Source organism: Yarrowia lipolytica, chromosome 1D (genome assembly GCF_001761485.1).
Source record: "Yarrowia lipolytica chromosome 1D, complete sequence".
Classification (NCBI taxonomy): Eukaryota; Fungi; Ascomycota; class Dipodascomycetes; order Dipodascales; genus Yarrowia; species Yarrowia lipolytica.
In genome coordinates this window covers 2,011,906-2,039,222 of record NC_090773.1, presented here as the reverse complement: position 1 = coordinate 2,039,222, position 27,317 = coordinate 2,011,906, and the positions used below count along the sequence as shown (strand labels likewise).

General features: G+C 50.6%; 8 protein-coding genes and 1 pseudogene across 8 annotated transcripts; 3 read left to right on the top strand and 6 right to left on the bottom strand.

The window, feature by feature from the left end:
- Window positions 1-430: 430 nt before the first annotated feature.
- YALI1_D20381g (uncharacterized protein) lies at window positions 431-1,069 on the bottom strand (the record flags this gene model as incomplete). Its single annotated transcript, XM_502902.3, has 1 exon — window positions 431-1,069. The coding sequence occupies one exon, from the start codon at window positions 1,067-1,069 to the stop codon at window positions 431-433; it is 639 nt and encodes a 212-aa protein (XP_502902.1).
- Window positions 1,070-2,424: 1,355 nt separating this feature from the next.
- Window positions 2,425-3,273, bottom strand: YALI1_D20359g (uncharacterized protein; the record flags this gene model as incomplete). The annotated part of the gene is made up of 1 exon (XM_502901.3): window positions 2,425-3,273. The coding sequence occupies one exon, from the start codon at window positions 3,271-3,273 to the stop codon at window positions 2,425-2,427; it is 849 nt and encodes a 282-aa protein (XP_502901.2).
- A 1,241-nt stretch (window positions 3,274-4,514) lies between these two features.
- Window positions 4,515-4,790, bottom strand: YALI1_D20347g (Misc non-coding; annotated as a pseudogene).
- Window positions 4,791-6,303: 1,513 nt separating this feature from the next.
- YALI1_D20329g (uncharacterized protein) lies at window positions 6,304-7,386 on the top strand (the record flags this gene model as incomplete). The annotated part of the gene is made up of 1 exon (XM_502900.3): window positions 6,304-7,386. The coding sequence occupies one exon, from the start codon at window positions 6,304-6,306 to the stop codon at window positions 7,384-7,386; it is 1,083 nt and encodes a 360-aa protein (XP_502900.1).
- An 869-nt stretch (window positions 7,387-8,255) lies between these two features.
- YALI1_D20304g (uncharacterized protein) lies at window positions 8,256-8,846 on the bottom strand (the record flags this gene model as incomplete). The annotated part of the gene is made up of 1 exon (XM_502899.3): window positions 8,256-8,846. The coding sequence occupies one exon, from the start codon at window positions 8,844-8,846 to the stop codon at window positions 8,256-8,258; it is 591 nt and encodes a 196-aa protein (XP_502899.2).
- A 2,129-nt stretch (window positions 8,847-10,975) lies between these two features.
- On the bottom strand, window positions 10,976-13,501 carry YALI1_D20257g (uncharacterized protein; the record flags this gene model as incomplete). Its single annotated transcript, XM_502898.3, has 1 exon — window positions 10,976-13,501. One exon carries the CDS (start codon window positions 13,499-13,501, stop codon window positions 10,976-10,978), a length of 2,526 nt encoding a protein of 841 aa, XP_502898.3.
- A 656-nt stretch (window positions 13,502-14,157) lies between these two features.
- YALI1_D20222g (uncharacterized protein) lies at window positions 14,158-17,019 on the bottom strand (the record flags this gene model as incomplete). The annotated part of the gene is made up of 1 exon (XM_502897.3): window positions 14,158-17,019. One exon carries the CDS (start codon window positions 17,017-17,019, stop codon window positions 14,158-14,160), a length of 2,862 nt encoding a protein of 953 aa, XP_502897.2.
- A 2,014-nt stretch (window positions 17,020-19,033) lies between these two features.
- On the top strand, window positions 19,034-22,543 carry YALI1_D20202g (uncharacterized protein; the record flags this gene model as incomplete). Its single annotated transcript, XM_502896.3, has 1 exon — window positions 19,034-22,543. The coding sequence occupies one exon, from the start codon at window positions 19,034-19,036 to the stop codon at window positions 22,541-22,543; it is 3,510 nt and encodes a 1,169-aa protein (XP_502896.2).
- Window positions 22,544-22,754: 211 nt separating this feature from the next.
- Window positions 22,755-26,603, top strand: YALI1_D20164g (uncharacterized protein; the record flags this gene model as incomplete). Its single annotated transcript, XM_502895.3, has 1 exon — window positions 22,755-26,603. The coding sequence occupies one exon, from the start codon at window positions 22,755-22,757 to the stop codon at window positions 26,601-26,603; it is 3,849 nt and encodes a 1,282-aa protein (XP_502895.3).
- Window positions 26,604-27,317: the final 714 nt, after the last annotated feature.

The window sequence follows — 27,317 nt, the reverse complement described above, 5'->3', positions numbered from 1 at the left end:
AATGTCGGTACGAATGTCAGTACGAGTACCGCTACTCGTTTTCCTACGAATACTGCTACTCTTTGTCGTTGTCGTTGTCGTTCTCATTCTCGTTGTCGCTCTCTTCATCGCATCAACTGACAAGGAATGAAAAAGAGAACTGAGACTGTGGCTACTGCAGTCGAGCAAGCCTAGATGTTGGATGTCAGAGCCCAAGAAATGCAGCGACAGATTGTTTTTTCGCAGTGACAGCCACCACTGCTGCTGCGTTATAGTCTGTGGCTTTTCTGGCCAGCAGGCTACTGCGGCTTTGACCAGACTCTCACGTAGACATGATCATATATTCAGTATATTGTCCAATGATTGCGCATGTAGCGGTACAGGCACGTGGTTGGGGTTTACCGTACACACACTAACACGAGATTACCGTTCAAACACACTCCACCAACCCCTAATCCTTCTTGGGAACGTACTGGACCTTCTGGTCGGTGATGGTGAGCTTGACGCCGTCGTAGAAGGGCTGGGAAACCACCGTCTTGTACCATCGAGAGATGGCGGGGTGGGTCTTTCGCCACTCCTTGTCGAACAGCAGCTCGAAGCCTCGGAAAATGAGGCCTGCCACGGCGTAGTCGGCAAAGGTGAGCCGGTCTCCCACCAGATAGGTGTGTTTGGTGAGATGGGGCTCGAACGTCAGCTCAATCTGCTTGTTGAGCTCCTTCTGCGACTCGTCAATGAGCTTCTTGTTGTAAGGGGCTCGGCCCACCAGGCCGCCAAACGACTTGAACAGCAGTGCCACAAGCTCCGAGTTGGCAAACGACACCCACTGGAAGAACTGCGCGTGCTCCAGGTCATTCTTGGGCTTGATGGACTCGTCCTTGACAAATGTCAGCAGATAGAAAGCCACCGCAAAGAACTCGTGGACCGCAGTGCCGTCTGCCAGCACCAGCGACGGGTACTTTTTGAGTGGGAACTTCTTCTCAAACTCCTCGTCCGCGCCGGAAATCTCCACGTCCAGCTTGTAGTGGTTGACGAGGCCGTAGAGCGCGTTGCAGCGGGCGTAGGGGGCGAGATAGAGCTTTCCGATGGACATTTCGCAATGTGTGGTGCACAAACAGAGTATGTGTGAGAAGACAAAGTCGTGGTGACACGAACAGAGACCGAGTGGGTGATGGTAGTGGGGGTGGTGGTGGGTGGCAAAGTTAAATGTTGGAAAAACGGCACAATGAAGAGGAGCTCCAGCGGACGGGGAAAAGGAGCTAGAGAGCCGGATTTTCGACGGCAGATCAATTGAGTCGAGAGATTTAGACGGCTCAAAAAATCGGCGCAATTGTTCCTACTTATACCCACGTTGGAAGACTTCGGCTAACGACCACAAAAACCACGCTGCAGGTGTAATGAAGGTTAATATTGTGCAATCGACGGTTTAGTGAGGAGTTTAAAATAATTAAAAAGTATATATTAAATACATAAATAAATAAATGAAAATAAATATGAAAATTAAAAAAACAACTCGGAGATCACAAAAACAAATTAAAACACATGGAAATCAATCAAAAAGCAAATGTTGTCGTGAATGCCGTCACGTGACCAATGCAGCAGGGAACCACCATTCTATGCGTACAGTACATACCTACATACTGTACGAGCACAAGACACCACACTTGTACTTCCTCTTTCGATGTCTCCACCAACAAGGTCTTATCAACAAGTCCAGTTGTAGCTGAAAACGATCTCAAGTCGACGACACGGTCAATTTGAGCATCTTGTTCTGTGTAAAAGTTCGCTATCTGATACCAATCGCATCACAAGCTTGGCAAGCCACAGTTCGACAGAGGGAGGTGAAGAGTGGAAGACCTGAGACACATCTGAGTGAAACACCGAGTCCCGACACCACCATACATCCATCTAAATCTAGCCCGTTTCCCACTGTATCTCCCCAGTCTGCCCTAGCGACGACTCACTGTAGTCCAGCCCAGTTCGACGGCTAACAGTTCGACTGATCTGTCTGATTCAGAATAGATCATCTAACAAGATCTGTCTCATTTTCGCCAAGTCTGTCGCATTTAAGAAGTTTTAATGCCCGTTTTGTGCACTCAAAGACTTCAACATGGATTCTCGGCGGTACTGGATCTGGATTCTGAGCTGGATTCTGAGCTTCTCTCTGAACTGGAGCCCAATAGAGATCGGGGGTCCCCAGAGCACGAACCCAGAAGAGGTTGCTGCCGTCACGCCCTAAACAGTTAAGCCCACAATTGTTCCCGCCAATAATGCTCCTGAACTCAAGAGCAATTTCAACCCACACTCCAACCAACAACAAACATGTATTGTCTATTATGTGTAACTGTATGTGACCTAATTGGAAAAGCTGGGGTGGCAATTAATCGGGTATATCGCAGTTAGTGTCCCAATTACCAGACGCGACTTGGGCGAACCTCGGGTCTACGCCTACCACCTTCCGGGAACATACTCATCGGGGTTGGAGACGCGCTTCTCAACCCCATCCAGGTGGGCGATATCGGCAAACACCTGTAACGTGCCCTGAAACGTGTTTCTGTCGATGTCAAACACGGTGAAGGAGGTATTCTGGGGAGACCGCAGTGAGTCAACCGAAATTAGCGAGCTGAGCGCAAACGGCTCGGGCTGCAGCTCGTTCACCAGATAGTTCGTGAACCGTGTGATGCAGCCGCCATGCGTCACCACCAGCACGGTCCCCTGCCGCTCCTCGAGTCCCCGCGACACAATGGTGTCCCACTGCTTGCTGAGCCGCTCGACCATGTGTGTGTTAGACTCACCAAACGAGTCCCAATGGCGGTTTTCGTCTCGGCACCGCTGTCGGCCCTCCACGGCGGGCTTGTTTTCCAGCTCTCCCATGTACCGTTCTCGGAGTAGCGGGGTCCGCGCCGCCTTTGTGTCGATACCGGCGGTCGCCAGCAGAATGTCGGTGGTTTCGACGCACCGCTTGAGGTCCGACGTGTACACCGCCGAGATGGGGCCGTTGAATGGGTTTTTGGGATTCCAGTCGGTAGTGGGGGCGGCGGTAGGGGTTGACAATCTGTTCGAGTTACTGTCCCTGTCAGTATCCCCAACCGAGTCGGAAAAGTCCAAGTCGGCTCCAACGGAATCCCCGAAACCGGCCAACACCTCTCTGATCTTCTTGCCGCAGTCCCGGGCCTGTCTTCTACCCTCGTCGTTCAGAGGAATGTCGGTCTGGCCCTGAATGATGCCGGCCTTGTTGTGGTCCGTCTGACCGTGCCGAACAAGAATGATACGGAGTGGCGGAAGCGAATGCGGCATAGTTGTGGTTGTGTCTGTTGTGTTTGTGTCTGTTGTGTTCGTGTCTGTTGTGTTTGTGTCTGCTGTGTTCGTGTCTTGTCGTTGTCGTTATCGTTGTCGTGTCTGTGTCTGTGTCCGTGTCGGTTAAGTGGGGGAAGAAGAAAGAAAAACGCAGACGGAAAATAGTGGTGATTTATTTATACGGGTGACCATGACATACGGCGTGTCATATATTAGACTTTAGATAAAGTTTAGGCACAAGCGTTGAAACCACAACGTCGTAAAATCGGTCTAAAAGGGAGTTGAAAAAAAACAAAAACGACAAAAACGACGATAGAAAATCTTAGTAATTTTTTGATCACATAAACAGAAGAATTTTGTATGTTTATATCATCATTTTCATTAATCACGGCATTATTTTATGTCATTATTTATATTAATTTATTTTCTCCATAAAAGGTTGCGCAATCTGAATAATAATCTCTTTGTGTGTACACAGCAAAGGAAAAAGTCTTTTTTAAGACCGAAAATAATGACCAAAAACTCCAGAGAAAATATGGAAATTTAGCAGAAAATGACCATGGACTCATAAAAGTCAGTTCACCGAAAGAATAAGTCACATAATGTCAAAATTTCCAAAATTTTACAATTTCCATCAATTTCATTATGTGTATTATTTTTTCAACATTTTCTGTTTTAATTTCGTTTAATTGTCGAAATTTCGCCCACGCCCAACCATGGTTAATCAGAGTTACACTTAACGCACATTAGCGCCAATCTGAGTTGTTGGGGAGGAAAATTAAAAATAAATAAATTTGATGATAAAAATAAAAAAATAAGGAAAATACGGAAAAATACCTAAATTGCAGAAAATCCATAGATAAAGATGAAAAAGTAACAGAATAGATCGAGCCCACTCCAATTTTTCAAACCTGTTATCAATTCTCAAACATCAAGTTCTACATTTTTGATCAATAATGTCAATTTATCCAAAATGAACACTTCACAGTTACACTTCATCACCGTACAGTATGTACTCGTACTCTCTGAATGGCGGTTAGATGAGCCACAAGGAGTATGAGATTGTAACTACTCGGGGAGTAGATGACTTATCAAATAGAACCAGTTGGCTTAGTCAGGCAACGCTGGAATAGCCACTCCACGTTTGTGCTTACTCATCCCTCTCTTAATAAGATAAAATTCTCCGCGATTTTTTTATATTTTTTTATCCCTCAATAATTGGCAATATGCCCCCTCCATACTATTTAAGATCATAAAAGTATTATTGATGTGAATATAGTTAATTAAACAACTTACAACCCACTTCTAGGGGACACGGCGTTCCGATAGTAGCACACCAAGGGTGTGTGCTTGCTCATTCACCCAGAAAAAGATTTTAGATCAAGTGGATAAAACTATCTACAGGAGGAATTCGTCTACGACCCCAGCTGATTCCCTCCTCATTACTATGTGGTGACATCTCATCATTATGTGAGGGAATTAGCCAGGTATTACTCACTGGGTATTAACCTTCAACACATACGTGAGACAAGACACTTTTACGAGATACTGTGAAACTAAAATAAAAAAATTAAAAAAAAATTAAAAAAACAAACCAAAACCACATTAAAGACCGTTGAAAATAACAGAATACTCCAAACATCATATCACTAAGCTGCTTTCCCTCGTAATTGGGTCTTCGTTATTAGTAATCATATCTATACGGTTTCACTAGGTACATTTTGAACCGTATCTTAAAGAGCGACTATAGTTCCGAAGTTATGCCGATTTTTGACGCTGTATTTGTTGTGGCGGTTTTGATATGATGTAAGTACTCTTGTTACCATTTTGCAACTCCTCCTACAAGTAGTGCATTTTCTAGAATTCTGGAAAACTTGGATTTTTCTGAAAATTAATTCATTTATTTGAAATTTTCTCCGATTAAATTCGATTTTTTTAAAAAATCCCCAAAAATCCCCAAAAATCAAACAGCTCCAAAACACCATAGCCTCCACTCCCCCACCGCTCCTCCACCCCAGACTCATCTCTGGTGCATTCGGAACATGCAATAAATACGAACCCAACAATTTAATTGTCGTCAACGTTCTTCTCTTGTTTCAGAAAATCCCCATGTGAAAGCTCGTGAAACTATGGCCCGAAAATATGAACCGAATACGAGCCACCACTAGTGGTTTGTTGAAGTTGCGATAATATAACCGTCATTAGGGGCACCGGGAAAGAACTAGCACACTTTTCGGACGTTCGTTTAATCAGCACCACAAACTTGTATATACGCTTAGTCAGCGTTTCGATTTCTGTTTAGTTATCTTACGATGATAAACTTCGGTTCCAACCATGAGTAAGCAATCTTACATAATCGACGTGGCATAACTCTAATTCTCTCTGTTGGGCAGTGGGCATGGACCTGACAGCGACCCTGGCTTAATCGCAACTCACGTGACCACCCTGTTTCACATGCAAATGACGTTAGCCAGATCTACAGCTGGGTGACGTGCCCAAAACGTCCTCGAAGCGGTCTCCTTGCCGATCTACATCAGACCACAAAACGCTGTATGGTGTTTGTTGAGTGTGTTTCTAGTGATTATTCGGTACCGAGGTGGGGTTTTACGTAGTCAGCCGAAGAGGAAAGCGATTAGTAAGCAGCAACGGGGCAGGAGGGGAAAGTAGCTTATATAATACACTTAGTAAGCATGCCGAGGTTCCTCTAGTCTGCATTTTCCCTTCCAATTGAGCAGATTATTCATGACCCCCCGTCTACCCCACAATCCCGATATCATGTGAATACCGGTGGAACTTTAAATACTATGGGGGAGGGTGGATTTGGGGGGTTTGGGGTATTAGTAAGCTGTTTTTTTGAACGGCAAATACGCATTGAGGGCATTTAGATAGGCATGCTATTTTGTTTGGAGCGATTGCGGCGATTACTCAGCGTTTTGCGGATTCCTCCACCACATTGGTTGCTACATCATGTATGTCATTTGTGCTACACTTTGTTTCTACTTTTCTTCCTAACCTCTTACACATTACAACATGTCTTCCAACGATAAGAAAAAAGCCCCCAAGGCTCCCGCGCCTTCTTCTGCTGCCCAAGCGGCCGCCCAGGCACCTGCTGCCGCGAAGCATGATGCCGCTGCCGCCGCCGAAAAGGTGAAATCTGACGCTCTTAAGGCGGCCCATGTGGTGGGCGAAAAGGCGCAAGAGGCCAAGGAATCTGCCTCCAACACCATTAAGAATGCCACCAGCGGATCCGCCGGCGCAGGTGCTCCCTCTGGACACTCTTCCGGAGCCTCTGTGCCTTCTGGAGCCGGGTTTACCTCCACTTCTGGCTCTGTGACCAAACCGGACCTTAAGGCCAGCACTCACGCCCCCGCTGCGGAGGTGGATGCCGCGACCGCCCGAGACGAGGCCACCAAGGCCCGGATTCTCGCGCACATGAACCAGGACCACAAACTGTCGCTCAAGGACTACCTGTACCACTACGGCGGAGTGACGGCTACGGCACAGATTGCGTCGGTGACTCTGGTGGACATTACCTCGTCGGCGCTGGTGCTCAACTACTCGCTGGAGTCGGACCACCTCAATCTGCGAACCCTGTCGATCCCCATCAAGCCCGAGCTCGCCTCGCTGGCCGACGCCCGAGAGGTGCTGGTCAACATGGCCAAGACCGCCGCTGGCGCTCGGGGTTACTCACCCTTCCAGATCAAGGAGTTCAAGTGGGTGTCGGGCCCGGATATTCTTGTCCCCGCGGCTGTGCTCTGGACCGTTGTGGGCCTCGCAGACCCCAACCTCGTCTACAAGAACCCCAAGTCGCCGTTTGTGATTCTCGTCAACCTGCTGCTTAAGGCCATTGGACCCCTGCTGCCGTTTGACCGAGACCTCATTCCCCAGATTGCCATCATGGCCATGGGCGAAATCAAGCGACGTCGAAAGGACATTGTTAAGTGGACCGTCATCATCCACATTCTCGAGTCCTTCTTCTTCATGCGGCCCATTCTCAACAAGTACCGAGTCGCCAACCCCACAAAGCTCTACTGGTACATTGCCTGTATGATTGAGGGATTCCCTTCCCTTAAGAGAATCTCCAAGCTCGGCAAGTCTCTTGATAACCAGTAAGCACTGAAGATGTATGAACTGTAATGAACAATGAACTGTATGACATGTAGGGGAGATTGAACCTACCAAGGCACCCAGTAAGAGATATCGAATGTATACCAATCCTTTGAAAGCGGCTCCAAACCCCCACACGTTTCCTGTGGCGAACTGAGTCGACGGGTTGGTGTTGAAACCAATTACAAATTTGCCACATTCAACCGAGTTCGTGGTGTCAAAAAGAACTGTTTTCTTTACCGTCTCAACCTGCACCTTCTTTCAGTGCTTACAAATCCACAAATATTGATCTGATGGACACAAAATCACCACCAATAGAATCAGGGCAAAAAACAAACACATGTATTGACTCAGATTTTGTGTGGTATGTCGGCATCGTTCTCAAAGCGACGTTCACTTGAGACATCACATAATCTAGACATCAGTATTGATTTACCAATTATTTTTTTAGAATAAAAATACTGAAAAAAATACTGGCTTGAAATATTTATAAAATTAATTTAAATCAAATTAAAACTAAGACCAATATCCAAGTCCTGCCATCTCCTCATTGCCACGTAGTTGCTACTTACTCAATCAACCCTGACGATAGCCAACCATTGCGTCATAGTTATCAGAATGAACAATGAATGGTTGTCGATTTACAGCAGTCTACACCTCCATCCTATCTACCCCTACCGACCCACTCATAACCACCGAATACCATACACTATACAAATTTATGGTTGGAGCCACTCCGCTGTTGTTACGTACAGCGGTATCAGTGCCGTGCCGCAATGCCATGCCACCGCGGAACGACCGCTTCAGAGCCAGAGGCGTGCTTCACCCACCACCCCCTCCTCCAACTAGCCAGCCATGGGACATGGACTACCAGCTTACTCGTCGTCGTCATAACCGTGCTCCAACAGATAGTTGGCGGTCACTTCCTCGTTCTTGTCGCAGGCAAAGTACGCCTGAATGACGAGGTTTCGCTCAAAACCCAGAGCAGCCAGACGCTCGATAGCGTCGCTCTCCTCGGGAGTCACCTGGATCTCGGTGGTACCTTCGGGCACGCCGCCAGAGCCCTCCTCCAGACCCTCGCCTAGCAGGTGCAGGAATGCCTCCGAGTTCTGGGTGATGAGAGCAGCCAGCTGGGGGTTGGACGCCGCCAGCTGCTGGATCAACGGCTCCAGAAGATGGGGCTGTTGCTGCACCATCCGCCGCATCTCGATGAACTGCGGGTTGTCCCGCAAAAAGTCGAGCGCAGAGGTGTTGGGCGCCACAGACGCCCCTTGGCCCTGCTGCGCCACGGCCTCAGCAAACAGGTCCGTGTCCGTGTTGGACTCGGGCACGTCGTCGTCGGCCTCCTCGCCAATCACGTGATCGGGAATGCCCGTGAGCAGGTACTCCACGGCCCGCTCGGGGTTGTTGTAGGCGGCCCGCATCGCGGCCTCCACCTGGTCTCGGGGGTATCCCATGTCGACCATGTTGTTGATGGCGGTGGTGACGGCGGCGGTAGCAGACGCGGCGGGGCCAGATTCAGCGCCAATGTCGCCGGTGGTAGAAGCATCGGCGCCTCCGGTCGTGGGGGTCTCTGTGTTGCCCACAACGTTGCCACTGTTGGTGGGGGCTCCGGGGGTGGCCACCGACCGGCTTGTTGCTGGAGTGACGGGGGCAACAGCAGGCTCGGCGGCCGCAGGAGCAGCAGGCAACAGGCGCGGCAGCAGCAGGAGCAGCAGCGGCGGCCTTCACCTTAGGCTTACTAATCATGCAAATAATGAAGGCGTCCTCCTTTAGATTGAGCGACTCGATGGAGGTGGTGTTGGCGAGAATCTTGCCGGAGTAAATCATCTTTTGGTCGCCCACGCCGTAATCCTTGCCCTCGGCGTTTTTGGTCTTCAGCGTCTCTACCGTGTCGCTAGGCTCCACGTCCACCGTCCACTGTTGGCGTTTTGTGTCTCTCAATTTGACGAGCATTGTGATGTGAGAGAGAGTAACTTGGGTTTGTGCACAAAAGACATTGGGGGTTGAAAGGTATAAAGGTGGTGATGTGGTGGTTAGGGTTACGGTTGTGTATTTTTGCCACTGGGCCAAGTAGGGGCCATGGGGGCCTGGAAATTGGTGTGGGGGGATTTTGTGGGGGGGTGTTAGTTTACAGTGTGATTTTTAGTCATTTTCATGGTCTCGTCGTTCGTTCAGATTGGTCTTCTGTTCTGTAGGGTGCAACACTTGGTGTACTGTGTGTATTTTACTTGACAATGTAATTCAAAAAAGTAGGATTAATATAAAATATAAATATATAAATTTAAATATAAATAATATATAAAAATAAAAAAAAAAATATATATAAAAAAAATAAAAAAAAACAAGAAGTTGTCTCTGGCTAATTTTTTGACGAGGAGATTCAGTGAAGGTGAGATAAGGGAATGGGCAAAAATTGGCCGTTTTGGGGGTATTTTGGTGAATTCAGGTGGTTCGGGTAGAAGTATTACTTCGAGATTCTGGCAAAAAATATTTTTAAAAAAAAGTTGAAAAGATATTTTTTTTTTACTTTCAAAAAAAGCAACAAATGTTTGGGGGCTTCTAGGGTCAGAAATTAGTATACTGATGGGCAATATAAAGTAGATCTTGGGGATCTAAACCCGCTGCCGATTCCGATAATACGATAATATCGACTTGGACTCATACGACAATTATTCCATCTAACATCTCCCCCATTATCACCTCCTTTTGGGTTGTTCTAGAACATTTTGGAAGAATCATTTTGAAGAAGATCGGGAGATTGACTCCGAGAGTGATAGAGAAAGGGAGCACATAGAAGTTGATCAGAAACATCCCATATCTCTTGAATTCGTCTTTACAGGCGGTTTTAATCATCTTTAACCATCTTTGACCACCTCTGACCACCTCTGACCATCTTTGACCTTACCACCTTTCACACAACCTTTCATCTACTGTACCGAATACGAGAACCCAAACGGAAGCCGCAATGGTCCTTTTTGAACAGTAAAATACTCGCAAAGACCCTTCTGTGTCAATTACCTCATCTCAAGCATCAATGTCGACACTTTATTTCCTCCTATCTGCTGTACTCAGTGCTGAGTAACAGGCAGTAATTACTCTAGGCTATTCCTACCTCTACCAAAGCCTAACCAAAAATCTAACAAATGTTACTCATCAGATAATGACAAGATCAACGATATCTCGAAATAATACTATTACCAACATGTATTATTATTGCAGTTTACTTTTGCAATCGCCTTTTCTCATTCGCCTCATATACGTCTCATATCGCTCTTATATCTGGAACACCGAAAATGAACCCCCAGCACAAACCCCAGTACAACTTGCCTTTAACAAATTGCAACAAACTTTGTCAACTAAAAAGCACACAACGTTATTCACAAAGTCTGAGAGATACCCAACATCCATACCATTTATAGCGTCGGCAAGCGCTGGCAAGTATTAATATCCTCTTGCACAATGAAAATACTCCCTAAACACTCTCTCCACGGTTGTCGTATCAAGTACTGTACAGTATGTACTTGTGAAGTACCATGGTCAAATTGCAATATATAAAAAGTCTAAGGTCACTCAAATGACAGTGTTGGCGGACCTATAAAATGGTGGTAGGATACTCCTCGTCCGCGGTGAGGAAAGAATCGCCCTCGTCCATCTCCCATTGAGGTTCGTGGTCGTAGTCCGAATTGGACGACGAAATGTCGGTGCCTGCAGAACGAGGAGCCATCAGCGCCGGGAAGACAAAGGAGTGCTTGACGTCCGAGTCTGGATCAGACTCGGAAAATGTCTTCCGCACCAGATCACACACATCTGTCTCTTCGAGCTTGCGCTTTCGGTGCCTGGTGGCCTGTCGGCCGCTTCGGATCCGCTTCTCAATGTTCATCCGGTGCTTGAGAAACAGAAGCTTCGGGAAGGCACATTGTTGACCTCGATACAACAAGTCCTCCATTTTCTCAGGCCACGGGTCGCCCAAAATATGCCAAAAGTCTGCCAGGTGGATTTTTGGCCATAGAGTGACAGACCCCGAAAACCGCTGCAACCACACATTGGTCCAGTCCTGGTCCACAAACCGAGGCAATAGCTCCACAGCCTTGATGAATTTGAGCCACTTTCTAATCTCCAACTTGATCATACTCTCCAGGGCAGCCCCCAGGAAGCCTCCTCTCCATCCCTTGCCCTTTCTATGGCTCACAGGACGACCCACAGTGCCTCGGGGCGCGTAGAAGAAGAGCGCAATGTGAGGATTCACCTGCGAGACAATGGAACAGTTGACATTGAAATATGTGTTGAGTGCATCCACAGGAATGTCGGTCCGCAAACTTCCGTCCTTCCACTTGGAACCAAACGAAAAGGGCACAATGTCGCCGCTTTTGGTCTTGTTCATAAGCATGACGGGGTTCAGAATACCGGGGACAGCAGCAGAGGCCAAAAGAGCGCTCCAAATCAGACAGTCCGGAGATGTGATGTAGTTGCACAGAATCACAGGCGAATGGGGGTCGGCGGGGACTGTGGACACGTTGAGAATCCGGCCTGTACGCTGGTACGCCTCCTTGAACGTCATATCACCCAAAGTAAACCAACACGACCGTCGGGCCCAGTCCACAGAATCGAACCGAGCCCCAGTGCGCCACCATCGGAACACCCACTTGGGGAATGGCTCCCAACAGGCTGTGATCTTATAGGCCAGTTCCGGAACCAAAATCTGACGCAGCTCTTCATCGGTACGTGTACAGGCTAAAGCAGCAATCAGAGCGCCTCCAGAGGTTCCTGAGATGATCTGCGGCAGCAAATCCTGGTCGAGCATGGCCTTAACAATACCAAAATGCAAGTAGGCAAAACAGCCGCCGCCAGAAAGACACAGAGCAGACTTTCCGAAATTCTTGCTGTACAGCCGGAAAAGATCCCGTTTCTCCTCGTCGTCAATCTTGGGGCTTTCCAGAACATATGTGACGGCCTTTCCGAGCTCCTCATTCCACTGTTCAACCAGCTTTTTCGTTCCGTAATACGTCTGCGAATACAGAGTGGACGACTCGGTGCCTGCAAAGTTGTTTTTGATGCAACCCTGCAGGATGTTGGATAAGTCCTCCGCCTGGTCTTGGAGACGCAGCTTTCGAACCATCTTGGTGAGCTTGGAAATGGTCACGTGATCATAGTAGCCGAACTTTGGGTTTTCTCTCCATTCTGCGTTTCCCAGCTCAACGTCCAAGTCCTGGGCCGCCTGCACCCACTGTTCGTAGGTGCGCGCACCTCGTAGAACCTTTCTGAGCTTGGCTCTTTTGCCTCTCCAAGTGAGAATGTTTTCGTAGCCTGCCACCAGCACTCGGACAGAGGCGTAGATTGTGGTCAGAAACAGCAGCCACATTCCTATGAAGAAGAGCGCGGGCCACCGCATAAGCCAGAAGCCGATTCCCTCGCCAATCTCGTCTCGTTTCAGTTTCCGGCCGTCCTTGGTTTTGGAGAAGATGCTGAAAACGCCCAAGATTGACGAGAAAACGGACTTGCGCACCAGTTCTTTGGGCTCCTTGGTCTTGGTCTTGTCCCCCTCGGACCCCTCCTTGTCTTTTTTGCTCTTGCCTCTCCGTCGCTTCTCTTCCTTGTCGTACATGTCGAGATAGTGTTTGAAGTCGCTCTTGAGGGCTGTGTGGGACATTTTGCGCTTATTGACGCTGTTGTTGTTCTTGAGTACCGAGAAGACGGGCGTCCAGTCGTGCTTGGAGGTGATATACTCCTTCTGGACCGGTTCCAGAGGCAGCATTTCCTCAGACGAAACCGGCGTCGAAGACTCCACAGGAACCTCTTCTTCCTTGAGATACGCCGCAAACTTGTCCAGCGACGCCTCATTCACATATGTCTGGTTGTACCCGGGGATCTTGGTGATGTCCCACGGTCGCTTGAAGGTGCCGTTGACGTCTCGATCGTTGTCGTATCCTCCTCCGGGGCGAGAGCTGGTCTCCGAGCCCTCGGGAGAGTCCAGAGTCAGCTGCTGCGACTTTTGCCGCTTGACCCGCGGCCCGTCGTCCGGCTTATTCCACCGGAACTTGAGTTTCAGCATTTCGTCAACTGTTGTTTTTCTGGGTTGCAAGAGCAGAGTCAAGTGTAGCTGAATGATGCGATAATACATAAGGTTCCATGTGCATTGATAGCAATCCTAATTGGGAATTTCGCCTACAGCCCTGGAAGAAATAAAAGCGGCCCCAAAACAACGAAAAAAAGGAGATATCGACTTGGAAAAAGCCGGACTTATATACACAAACCGCCAGAAATACCCTCAAACTCTCAGATTACTAATATCTCCACCAAAACCCCAAGATAATACATCCCCATACTACACACTTCTCAAAACCTTACTGCCCCCAACAGACAGGCCTATAAGCATGGAACAACCAACATGACAGGTGGATACGAGCAGACGTAGACAAGCCGTTGAACACAAAGACAAGCCGAGACGCTGACGGCTCATCATCACGAGAATCCCATCTGCAATATCCCTGTCACCACCTTTTCAACCCTCGTCCCATGTAGTGTAGTGTAGATTGTTTACCTGGCGTATCTGGTTGCACCAAATTATTCGGTCTAAAATACTCCTCGGCTCATTCACCAACTACAGTTTCAGGAGTTTAAAAACCTCCCAGTTCGATTCTCAGTCTTTCGAAATTTTCACCCATACACCGCCCCCTACGTTGTATACAAGTGATACCGGATGTATCAATCAGCATTCTTGTCCAAAACCAAGCTACATTAATCAAATAGATATCCTAATTTCCAACACCAAACCCCCTAACAAGGATCAATAATACCCTGCTCCTTCGCAATGTTCTTCTCAATCTCGTCGTTGAGAGTCTCGGGCAGAGGAGGCGCCTTTCGACCCACCAGCATGTTGGCAATGTCGCCAATCGCGTGCCAGTAGGAATGCTTGGGCCGTCGAGCCCCGTGCTCAGTCTCATGGGCGTACAGATGCGACACAGAGGTGTACTTGAACTTGGAGCCCCGCACACCGAGAATCACACAGTGATCGGCATTGTTTTTGGAGCCGTGGTGCTCTTCAATAAACTGCACGGCCTTGATGGCAAATCGCTGAGCACGCACTCGATCGGTAGGAGAGGGGTGTCCTCCCTGCTGCACATGGCCAGGGATGGCGGTTCGCGCGTCAAATGAACCCTTGGCCTCCTCGTTGATGATGCCGGTGATGACATCAGTGGTGAACACGTTGGATGACCGCTCGTTTCGCAGAAGCAGCTTTCCGGTTCGGTTCACGTCCGCCTGATGAGCAAAAGTATCCTTAAGGTAGGAAATGTCGTGCTGAAGAAGTCGCAGGTTGATACCGCTCTCGGGTGTGTACACCACATAGGCGCCGGTGATCAAACCAGCCACGGTGGCGATGTAACCAGAGTTTCCACCCTGCACCTCGACCACAAACAGACGCAGACGAGTGGCAGAAGCAGACGTCTTGAGCACGTCGCAGTACTGAACCAGAGAGTTGAGACAAGTGTCGGCTCCAAGAGAATAGTCCGTTCCAGGCACGTTGTTCGAAATGGTGGCAGGAATACCAACCATGGGGATTCGAAGAGCAGGGTAGGCGTGACGGGCATCGTCGAGCTGATTCAGCGCTCGGAAAGCCTCAAAACCACCAATGACGATTAGACCGTCAAACCGTTGTCGCTGAAAGTGGTATGCAATCATTCCAAGATCACATTCGGGCAGAGATCGGTTAGTACCAATCTCACAGCCACCCTTCTGACACAGGGGCTCGACCTCGAGCCAAGTCAGCTCCCGCACCGCGTCGTCACCATTCTTGACGAGGCCGGACCATCCATTGTGGATGGCAAACATTTGGTGGCCACGAGCAAGACCGTACAGAACAGCAGATCGGATGGCAGCGTTCATTCCGCCAGCAGGAGCGCCAGTGCACACAATGGCGACTCGCAGGGGATCCTTGGCAGGCTCCTGGGGCCGGTCCTTGTCAGCAGAGTTTGTGAGCAGGAAACCCTGCAATTGCTCCACAAACTCGGGGTTTCGAAGCCGCATGGCCTCGGCAAAGTCCTTGTTGCCAATGGCATCGGCAACCTTCTTGGTGAGAGCTACAGACTCCACGAGCGGCTTGCGGGTGATTTTGTTCTCGTTGAGAGCAATCATGGGACTGGGCGTCTCTGGGGTGAGAGACAGGATGGCGTCGATAGCCTCCACACCCTGCAGTGAAGCCAGAACTCTATCAGCGGCAACTGGGGGACCTCCTCGCTGTACGTGACCCAGGGTGGAGATTCGAGTATCGAGTCCAATGCCGTCTAGCACATCCTTGACCATCTTGGCAGTGATGGGGTTGAGGTCCGAGTCGATTGCGCCCTCGGCGACAATGACCACGGTCTTTCGCTTGCCCTGGCTTCGGTGTCTCTTGACGACACGGGTCATCTTCTCGGCCCACTGAGTAGCATCGGGAGCAGCCTCGGGGATAAAAATGTAGTCGGCGCCGGTAGCAGTGCCGGCCATGAGAGCCAGCCAGCCACAGTGCCGACCCATAACCTCGACGACAAAGGCTCGCGAGTGCGACTGGGCGGTGGCATCGATGAAGTCTACCAGCTCGCAGATTCGGTCGAGCGATGAGTAAGCACCAATGGTGACGTCGGTGGTAGCCATGTCGTTGTCGATGGAGCCTACCATACCGCAAATGTCGAGGTGTCGGTGTCGTTCGGCCTGCTCGGCGGTGATGGAGCCATTGGTGACTAGCTCCTCGATTAGAGACGGCCATTCTTCTCGGAACAGATCGGCTCCGGTCAACGAGCCGTCTCCGCCAATGACAATGAGCGCGTCAATGCCGTTCTTGACCATGTTGAGGGCTCCTGCCAGTCGGCCCTCTCGTTCTCGGAACTCCTTGCATCGAGCAGTTCCAATAAGGGTTCCTCCCAGGGAGAGCCAGCCCCGTACGTCTTCCCATGACAGGGGCTCAATGAGGTCGCCACCCTTGACAAGACCCTCATAGCCCTCTCGGACAGCGTAGACCTCGCAGCCGCGGGCAATTCCGGCTCGGACCACAGCTCGCACGGCCGCACACATGCCGGGGGCGTCTCCTCCGGAGGTCATGACACCGATACGCTTCTTGCCCTTGATTTTGGTTTCATTGGGCTTTGAGAAGTTCTGCGGGCCAATGTCGTCAGCAGAGAAGGGTTTCTGCATCGCTGACGAGTAAGGGTTTTCTCGTCGGGAAAAGCCCACGAGGTTTCCCATGGGGTCAATGGCGTACAGCTCGATGAAGTTTGTGTGGGAAGGGCGTTCCAGAAGCGTGGAGTGGTCCTCGTGTAAGAACGGGGTGATTGCGGCTCGCACCGCGTCCAGGTCGGGGGCGTAGTACACCAGCGAGGGCACCAGCGACCGCCAGTCGTGTTTGAGGTTGGGGAGAGACACGTGTTCGTTTCCGTGGCGGGAGAGTCGCAATTTGACGGTCACAGACGGCACACCGGCTCGCGACGACGTGAGCCAGACCTCCTGGATCGAGCCCGCGCCTTCTTCGTCGGTGGCATGGTGGTCTGTTCCGTGCTTGTACTCCTTGGTGGGGAGGAAGCCCAGGGCCTTGTAGAAGTCCAGGGCGCGCACAAACTTGGGTTTTTCGTGTGTCACAAACGACGCAAAGGAGATTCCTTCAATCATTGTCGGTGTTTTGAAGCGCGGGGGGTTCAGTGTCCGTCTGTTTTGCGTTTGTCGACTATCAACTGTTGGGATACGTCTCTCTATATATATATCAGAGTTTGACGACACTCAAAGTTACGCCGGCCAGGTCGTATAGGTTTTTTAGAGTCGGTGCGAGCTGTTAGGAGCAGGCAAAAACGGCAACCGACCAACAGTTAAGGATTGTCTCAGCCGATAGTGAGCTGATCTGAGGTGTTTGAACCACCGCCATACGGCCCACTGGACGCTCCCGGTCCCCGTGAACCAGCCAATCATTAGACTCGGGCATGTACTGTATGATGATACATTTACATTATGCGTCGTGTGGGGTTGGGTGATCAAATCCAGTCGGCCTCGTCACACCGGGACAATCCAGGAACGCGGGCGAGGGAAAACTCCACGTCACGTGATTCGAATTGCTACTGGGGGGCCGACTCACGCCAACGGAGTTCCTATCGGGCTCCTGGTTCGTCTTCTAGAAGCTCTCCAATTGCCGCCAGTCACTAGCTCCACCCAACAACTCTATTGGATCAAGTTTTTCCGGGGTGCCAAAGATGGCATGGTCTATTTCCACGCTAATGTAAAATAGAACATAAAAAGTAACCATCGGATCAAAAGGTACCGGTACGAGTGTAGTACCAGGACCAAGTAGACAATGTGGACTCAATTGTGCGGAAAAGGTCAACTCGACGACCTGGAAATGTGGCGACATTGGCACTGGGCGTCTCCCCGTGCATTTGAAACCGCATGTGAGCAGCAGTACAGTGTGCTTGTTCGCACTGGAGTTGCTACCGAGGCAGATAACATGAGTCCAAGCTAATCAGTCGACAAGATGCTTCTCGTACCAAGGCCATGACCTGATATCCAACCATGACCTAAATGGCTCGTGGAAATCCACTCAAAAAAACGTCAAAAGAAAACTTTTCCGTATAGCCTGAACGAGGCCGTACCTCGGCAAGATAATCAGGCCATGCATGACGTCACTCGGGTGGATTATGTGAAGATCTGGAGCAATCTCTGCTGGGACGGATTGGTTGGTTGCTAAACAGCGTCCCGTCGGAGGCGCCCACAGGAAGAGAAGAGGGACAAGCCCAGTAACTGACCGGAAAAGTTGTCCTGCGGACGCAACCACGTGCCTTCTAAGTTAGAGCAACTGAAAGGCGGTGATCGGTGGCGTTGGTAAAGGGGAAGGGGGTTGTAGATTGTGCGGAGCGTGGGATCGGGATCACGTGGACCATGGCAATTGGTCACGTGACCGCAAACTGTAGTTGTTTGGCGGTGTGTTTTTGAAACCAATGTCACACAATCACAAAAATGTGGCTGAACTTGTTCTTTTACTGTGGGTGTACTATTTGGACAGCACAGCCCTCACGGTGTAATGGCGATAGAGTGTGAGTGTGAGTGTTGTTGTTTGAGGGACGTGTTGAATAGGGGTTCCGGGAGATGTCGACATGTCGGGGAGGGTCGATGGGTCGATAAATGTGATTGTGAGGTCCAATTGAGCCCAAATCAGGTTTTTATGACCGGTTTTCGGTCCATTATGCCCCTTTGACGACACGGTACCAAAGACCCCCTTCTCGCTTTCATCTCATGATCAGTCAACGGCAACTTTGTCATAAACTTTTTAATATGTGAGCCATGTGGGGAGGGAGAGTTATTAGAGGGAGAGTAGCTGTATATATAGAGATGCGTGGTGGTGACAAGGTCCGTGTGGTGACCACAGTTGTGACACAAAAACATTTTCAGCAGTATATATATATATATATCTCTCTCTCTCTCTCTCTCTCTGCGTGCACTCATCCTTGTCCTTGTTCGTGTATTGGGAGAGCTACGTAGTTGCGCTTGCACACTGAGAGCCAGACAAGATAGTTGTAGTGCTATATCGCTCACTCCCAACGGCAAACTCAAGTCACAGTATACACGCAGTGCAGCACAACTAAGAGCGACACACACCACACTATTACAGCACAAGTAACACACAACTACACTCTCCACTATGCCCGACCTGTACGAACAGTACACCATGGTGGATGATGATTTCGGAGTCAAGTCGCTGGACTCGTCGGACAATTCGCCCGCCGAGTCTGCCCACGACACCCACGCCGAAACTGAACACGACAAGACAAGCACCACCGAAACGGAGTCTGTGCCCGAGGTGGCCACAGACATTGACATGCTCAAGTCCAAGATGCACTCGACAATGTTCGACGACGAGGCCGAGACCGACAGCGAGTTCGACTTCACGTGGGAAATCTCAGACTGGACCGCGCTGCCCAAACGGGTGCACTCAGACCCGTTTGTGCACAACGGCGTGCGCTACCGGCTGCTGCTGTTCCCGCAGGGCAAGAGCCAGGGTGAGGTCTCGCTGTTTCTGGAGGCCGCGCCCGACGTGAGCGACGGAGCGCGTGTGGATCCCGACTGGGCCGTTTGTGTCCAATTCAGCCTGGTCATGTGGAACCCCAACGCCCCCTACATTTTCCAGAACATGGTGGCGCATCACCGGTTCGACGCCGAAGACGGAGGCGACTGGGGCTTCTCGCGGTTCTACGACCTTCGACGACTCGCCGCCCGCCACCTCGACACCCAACACGCGCTGCTGGAACGCAACGTGATGAACATCACCGTGGTGGGCAGGGTATTCAAGGACCCCACCGGCGTTCTGTGGCATAACTTTCTGCGCTACGACTCCAAGCGTGTCACCGGCTATGTTGGCCTGCGAAACCAGGGCGCCACCTGCTATCTCAACTCCCTGCTGCAGTCGCTCTACTTCACCAACGCCTTCCGTAAAGCGGTATTTGGTATCCCCACCGGCGAGAACGACGCCGCCAGCGCCAAGGTGCCTCATGCTCTCCAGCGGCTGTTCTACCAGCTACAGACGTCTGACGAGCCTGTCTCCACACTGGAGCTCACCCGGGCTTTCGGCTGGGATTCTGCAGACGCATTCACACAGCACGACGTGCAGGAGCTGGAGCGGGTGCTGATGGACTCGCTGGAGGGATCTATGAAGGGCACCAAGGTGGACGGTGCGCTGTCAGAGCTGTTTGTCGGCCAGATGAAGTCGTTCATCCGGTGCATCGATGTGGATTACGAATCGTCGCGATCCGAGGACTTTTGGGACGTTCAGCTCAACGTGAAGGGCATGCAGGGCCTCGAAACGTCGCTGCGCAACTACATTGAGGTTGAGATGCTCGACGGCGAAAACCAGTACATGGCTGAGGGCTATGGGCTGCAGGACGCTCAGAAGGGTGTCTCGTTCCAGTCGTTCCCCCCAGTTCTGCATCTGCAGCTGAAGCGGTATGAGTACGACTTTGAGCGCGACTCCATGACCAAGATCAACGAGCGATATGAGTTCCCCCCCTCGGTGAACCTGGCACCCTATCTTGATCGTGCCGCTGACATGTCCGAGTCGTGGGAATACGAGCTGCATGCCGTGCTCGTGCACAGTGGCGATCTCAACACGGGTCACTACTATGGACTACTCAAACCTGAGCGGGACTCTCCCTGGTTCAAGTTTGACGACGACCGTGTAACACGGGCCACCAACAAGGAGGTGTTTGAGGACAACTTTGGTGGCGACGGGCTTCACAACCAGCACAACAAGCCGCTGTCGGCCCGACAGCAGCGCAACATGCGGTACAAGCGCCAGACGTCGGCGTACATGCTGGTTTACATCCGAAAGAGCCGTTTGGAACAGGTGCTTGGCAAGGTGCACGACTCGGACGTGCCGGCTCATATCCCGCAGGAGTTGAGCCAAGAGGCAGCCGTGGAGGAGCGGCGACGTCAGGAGATGGAAGAACAGCACCTGTACATGCCCGTCAGTGTTGCTTCCTTGTCTCAATTCCAGAGCCACCACGGTTTCGACACTGCGATCTGGTCTGGCACGTCCCTGGACGATGCTGACCACGCCGGAGTGCCTGTGTCTGTGCGTGCTCTCAAAACCTGGACTCTGGCGGAGCTCCAGGCAGCCATCGCCCAACAACTGGGACTGGATGACTCTGCGCAGATTCGGCTCAGAGGCTGTGTGAAGCGAAAGAACGGAACCATCCGGCCAGACGCCATCATCGTCTCTCAGTCACCCGACGAGACGCTTGAGCAGATTCGAGACAGGGTATCTACTCGAACCCCGGAGCTTCGAGTGTACGTGGAGCAGATCTCCAGCGACACTCCTGCCCCCATGCCTACGCAGAGCATTGTTTTTCTGAAGCATTTCGATGTGGAGACCCAGACTCTGGTGGGCGTGGGTCATGTGCTGGTAGACTCCAGCGATACGGTGGGCTCCATCGTGCCCTACATCACCCAGTCCATGGGCTGGGATGCCGCTACGCCCGTCGTACTCTTTGAGGAGATCAAGCCTCGAATGATCGACATTGTCAAACAGGACAAGACGTTTGACGAGGCCGAGATCCAGAACGGAGACATTATCACCTTCCAACGAAACGATGTGGCTCCTGCCGGTCGAGTGCGATGCCAGGACCCCCAGCAGTACTACGACTTCCTCTACAGCCGACTACGGGTCAACTTTGTGTCTCGCCAGGACCCCGAGGATGAGGATTCATGCGTGTCGTTGTGGCTGTCAAAGAAGGACTCCTATGACGATGTTGCGGCTGCTGTGGGTGATGTTCTTGGCCATCCCGGCTCCCACATCCGTCTGTATGTGACTAACAGCGACGGCTCTCCTCGAGCAAGCATCAAGAGCAACTCTGGCTCTCTCTCGGCCATCATATCGACCAACTACGTCTCCTCGCACAACCCTCTACTTGCGTACGACATTCTGGACATGCCTCTGGTGGAGCTGGAGACAAAGCGGAACGTGCAGGTTGTTTTTTTGCGTAACGGGCTCAGCACGGACGAAAAATACTCGTTCCTGCTGCCGGAAACTGGCCATGTGGGCGATATTGTGACATCTCTCAAGGCCCAGGCCAAGGGGCTGGAGAATGTGCCTCCCGAAGCGTTCAAGCTATGGTTTTTCAACAACGGTCGAAACACTCAGTACTTCAGTCTGCATGAGTCTCTGAAGCGGTTTCCCGACGACACCACGCTCCATGCAGCCGTTATGACTCCCGAGGAGCAGGCTGTTGTGAAGCACGAGGAACAGGTGGCTAGCCACGTCCCGCAGGTGGACACTGTGGACGAAAATGGTACTGTTGTCATGGCTCCCACTCCCGAGATCCCAGCTTGTCCCTACAAGTGGGTTCATTGCTTCCATTTCTGGAAGGATCCTATGCGACCCCATTCCATTCCTTTTTCGTTTGCGGCTGCCCAAGGCGAGCTGTGGCCCGATACCAAGTTGCGGCTCAAGCAGGTGACTGGTTACTCCGATCAGGTGTTTGACAAGATCAAGTTTGCAATTGTGAGGGACGATTCGTACGCCGAGCCCCACTACTTTGGCGATGAGGACGAGTTGTATGCCATGGTTGGCGACAACTTGTTGCTGGGTTTGGATCATGTGGACAAGACGCCATACAAGAAGGGCTACGGTGAACGGGCTATTTTCATCAACAAGTGAACGTCTTTGAAGGGTCCAAGTCTCAGGTCTGTGGAGGCTAGCAAGGAGGTCTAAAGTGACTCTCGACAAGTGAAGTAATTCATGATGTGATTTATGTGTTCAGGGGTAGAGTGTAGCGGGAGATACTAGTTCGAGTACAACAAGTAAGCGTACTCTGTAATCTTTTTGTGAATCAGTGTAGTTTTCTACGATAGTACTCACTCGTACCCTGATGTATTCAATTCAAGTCGCCCACCATTATCTTGGATATTGTATCTTTTTTGTTATTTTTTTATTTTATTTTATTTTTATTTTATTTTATTTTATTTTATTTTATTTTATTTATTGTATGCTTAAATTTAATTTTTCAAGGTTTGGATTTTTTTTCAGGACCAAACTTTTGTTTGTTCAGCCATCTACACCACGCTACACGACAATACACATAGCTATGGCAGGCCCTCGGAAAGGCGGCAAGGATGCCAAGAAGGGCATTAATCTTCCCGGCGTGATGCTGGACGAGCTGCGTGATCTCGGCTTGTCTTCGGATCGACCCCAGAGTGGCGGCAACAAACGCAAGGGCGGAGGTTCGCGAAAAGAGCAGCGAAAACAGGAGCGGCAGCTCAAGAAGCAAAAGGTGCACGAGAACAGGAAGACGTGGGAGGAGGAGCGCAGGGCTGAGTTGCGGGAGCGGGAGAAGGCCGGGTTGAAGGAGAAGCCTATGAAGAAGGAGAAGAAGGAGAAGCCTGTGAAGAAGGAGAGGGTTGATAAGAGGGCTGTCAAGGAGCGAGTGGACACGAAGGTTGACGTTGACAACAAGTTTAAGGCCAAGGCTGACGACTCTTCTTTTCCCAAGCCGAAGAAAGGTCTTCTGCGACGTCCCACCACGCCGTCTAGTGGCAGATCAGTCACGTTTGCAGCCAAGGATCGGATCCGGGAGTTTGGGCATTCATTGGACGGTGAGGAGGGCCACGAGTACGAGCAGGATCCCGAGGAGCGGGCACAGATCAAGAAGAACACGTACTGGTTCGAGGACGACGAGGAAGACACCGAGGAGGATGAGCCCGACGCCTCGGAGATCAACCAGCGGGTCGGGGACGTCATGGAGGAGTATATGGGTAGAGAGGGTGATTTGGACCGGTTTATGAGTGACTTGAGAGAGAAGCAACAGCGAGATATGACTGGTAGCGACGAGGATGACGACTCTGGTGATACCATGAGTCTAGGCGGTTCTGAGGACCAGGACGAGGATAACAGTAATCAGACCAAGATGAGCCTGAGACGACTCAACTCTGGAAGCGGAACTGCCAATGGGGGGTTGACAGCTCTTCGAAAACGGGGTCCTTCGGTCAATGAAGACATTCCTGGAGCCACTAGAGCGTCCAAGAGCTTTTCTTTCTCTGAAGACTACGGTTCTGACAATGCAGATACCGATGAAGATGAGGAGCTGGATGATAGCATGTCTGCAGCAGACACCATGGCTCTATTGGCCCAAAAGAAGGCTGGTAAGAAGACTGCGAAGCAGCTCGACGACTCCTTGTCTGTGGCAGACACCATGGCTCTACTCAAGGCCAAGAAGGGCAAGAGAAGTATTGAGGAGGTCGACTCTGAGGACGACTCTGGAGATAACTCTGGTGACGACTCTGGTGACGACTCTGGGGATGACTCTGAGGACTCCTTGGAGGGAATTCCTCCTGACGACGAGCTTGAGTCGGACGACTTTGACAGTGATATCGATGAGGAGGACATGGTTGATTATCACGACTTATCTGAAGAGGAGGAGGACGACGACGACGAGCAATTGGATGATTCCATGTCTGTTTCCGATACCATGGCTCTTTTGAAGGCCAAGAAGGAGGTTAAGAAGGCCAAGAAGGCTGTGGAGGAGTCTGATGAAGAGGTGGATGATACAATGTCTGTGGCCAACACCATGGCGTTGCTCAAAGCCAAGAAGGCTGGTAAGGACAAGAAGGACAAGAAGGACAAGAAGGACAAGAAGGAAAAGTCCAAATCCAAGCCGGTGTACTCCGATCTCGACTCCGCGCTCATGCGAAAGGATGAGGAGGAAATGAACTACTACGCCAAGAAGCTCGGATTCAAGGACGCCAAGAGTGCCAATTTCGGCTCCGACGACGAGCTCGACGGCATTCTGGACGGTCTGGATGTTGATTTCGGGTTCGACAGTGAAGAAGAGTCCGATCATGTGCCAGAATTGGTTGACGACAAGAAGCAGAAGAAGAAAAAGGAGAAAAAGGCAGCCAAGACGGTGAACAACGATCTTCCCTGGTCCGAAGATGAGGTTGACTCGGATGACTTTGATACAGATTCTGAAGACGATTCGAAGCCCAAGGTCAAAGAGAACCCCTATGTTGCTCCTGTGGCTGCCAACGCCGATTCCAGTCAAGCGGCGGCCAAATACGTGCCCCCTTCTCTGCGAAAGAAACTGGCGCTGGAAGTTGATCCCGAAACCAAGGAGATGGTTCTGATTCGTCGAAAAATCAAGGGCTCGCTCAATAAGCTGTCGGAAAGCAACATTGGCAGCATCATCAACGAGATTCTGCGTGTGTTTGACGATAATCCTCGTCTGCTGGTGACCACTGTTGTCACCGAATGTCTACTTGAAAGCACTGCCTCTGAAGCGGTGCTTTTGGAGACTTTTCTTCTGCTGCACGCAGTCATCGCCACCATTCTGTACCGGCAGGTGGGAATCTCGTTTGGTGCCTACTTTGTGCAGTCTCTGGTTGAAAAGTTCTTCACCAACTACTCTGCCGGCACCCATAAGGCCTGCTCTAACCTGTTGGCGTTCCTCACCGAAATCTACTACTTCCAGATGGTTTCGTGTCGGCTTGTCTACGATCTGATTCGAAAGTTTCTGGCCGACCCAAACGAGCGAAACACCGAGTATCTGCTGAAGATTGTGCGGTTTGCGGGCTCCCAGCTGCGTTCCGACGACCCCAGCGCCCTCAAGACCATCATCAACGACCTCCAGGCCTCTCTGGCCAAGACTGAGACCAATGCTCGAACCAAGTTCCTTGTGGAGTCTGTGGCGGCGCTGAAAAACAACCGACAGTCGCAGCACGGCATTTCCCAGGGCTACACCGAGACCAAGATGCGGCTCAAGAAGTTCATTGGCACCTTCAGCTCTTACACTGTCAACGAGCCCATCTCCGTGTCTCTCGAAGATATCGAGAACGTGGAGACTCGGGGCAAATGGTGGTTAGTGGGTGCTGCATTCAAGAACCAGGACCAGAACGAGTCCCAGACACACCGGGGCGACGACGACCTCGATCTGACCACCGTTCATGACGTTCTCGACGCCGCAGAGCCCAATTGGCTCGATCTGGCCCGAGAACAACGTATGAACACGGACATTCGACGGGCTGTTTTTGTGGCCATCATGGGCGCCGAGGACTACCTCAATGCTCTTGAGAGGGTGTCCAAGCTGCGTCTTAAGCGTGTTCAGGAGCGTGAAATCCCCCGGGTGCTCATTCACTGTTGTTCGAACGAGTCCGTGTACAACCCGTTCTACGCTCTTTTGGCCGTCAAGCTGGCGGAGCGGCATTCGCTCAAAATGACCTTCCAGTTCACCCTGTGGGACTTTTTCCGCGAGCTGGACGGCGACGACGACGACGATTCCGACGACGACTCTGACCGAGAAGAGTCTGTCAAGGTGCTCGAGGGCTCGGACAGCAAGGAGCTGCTACGAAAGACCATGAATCTGGCGCGAATGTTTGCCCAGATGACCGCCGAGGGCACCGTGGGCCTCAACATTTTCAAAAACGTCAACTTTCTGACCGCCTCGGAAAACATGAAGATTTTCCTGGAAATGTACTTTGTGGCACTGTTTGGCATGCTGGGCAAACGAGCGGAGGAGGGCAATGGCAAGTCACGGGACCAGAAACAGCTCGTCAAGCTGCTACTCAAGCTCAAAGACAACGCCTTGTTACTGAGAGGTATCCAGTACTTTGTCTCGGAGATTGTGGTCCACAGCGACCTCATTGTCAAAAAGCGAGAGCGACAGAGAGTTTTGTGGGGCCGAGACGTGACCACCGACATTGTCGACGAGCTGACCAAGGCCACATAGACTATAGATGGGTATTAATTGATCGTATGATGTGAGAGCATGGAACTACATGTAGTACAGTAGACAGAAATAGGCGCGTATAGAGTGGCAGATGTTGGTTAGAGTACGAGAACGGTATTGTACGGTACTGTACGGAGCAGAATAGTATTGAACAGAACAGTGTACATACAAGTATTGTTCCTTGAACAAAACCCTTCACTATTTCATTGCTCGATACGTATAGTAGTTGGACTTACTTCAAGCTCCTCCATCTCACGATACCGAAAAGAAAAGCTGTGAAGAATCCGAAAAGACAGATGTATTTCCTGTTATCGCCGCTACAGTTGACACAAACTATTTGCAACATTATATTATATATATATTTCCCCAATGACCCCCAAATATCCGAGACTCCAAATTCTCTATTTTTTTAAATTTTTTTATAATAACAGAATATATTAAAAATTACTTTTATTTTTCAAAGTTGCTTCATTTCCAATACTTTGCTGTTAAAGAACCTATCTGACAGTCTACATCAACTCGATGGATATTGGTCATATCACCAAAAAAAGATATTCATTGTAATCAGGAGACTCTGATGAGTAATATTCTCACATATCATCTCCCCCTAATCCACGTGTCCGCATCCTGGACCTCCCCGTCGGTCCAGCCCAAACCCTGACGTCATCAGTGCTTATGCAGAAACTCTGATCTGAAGATACCGTTTTAACATAT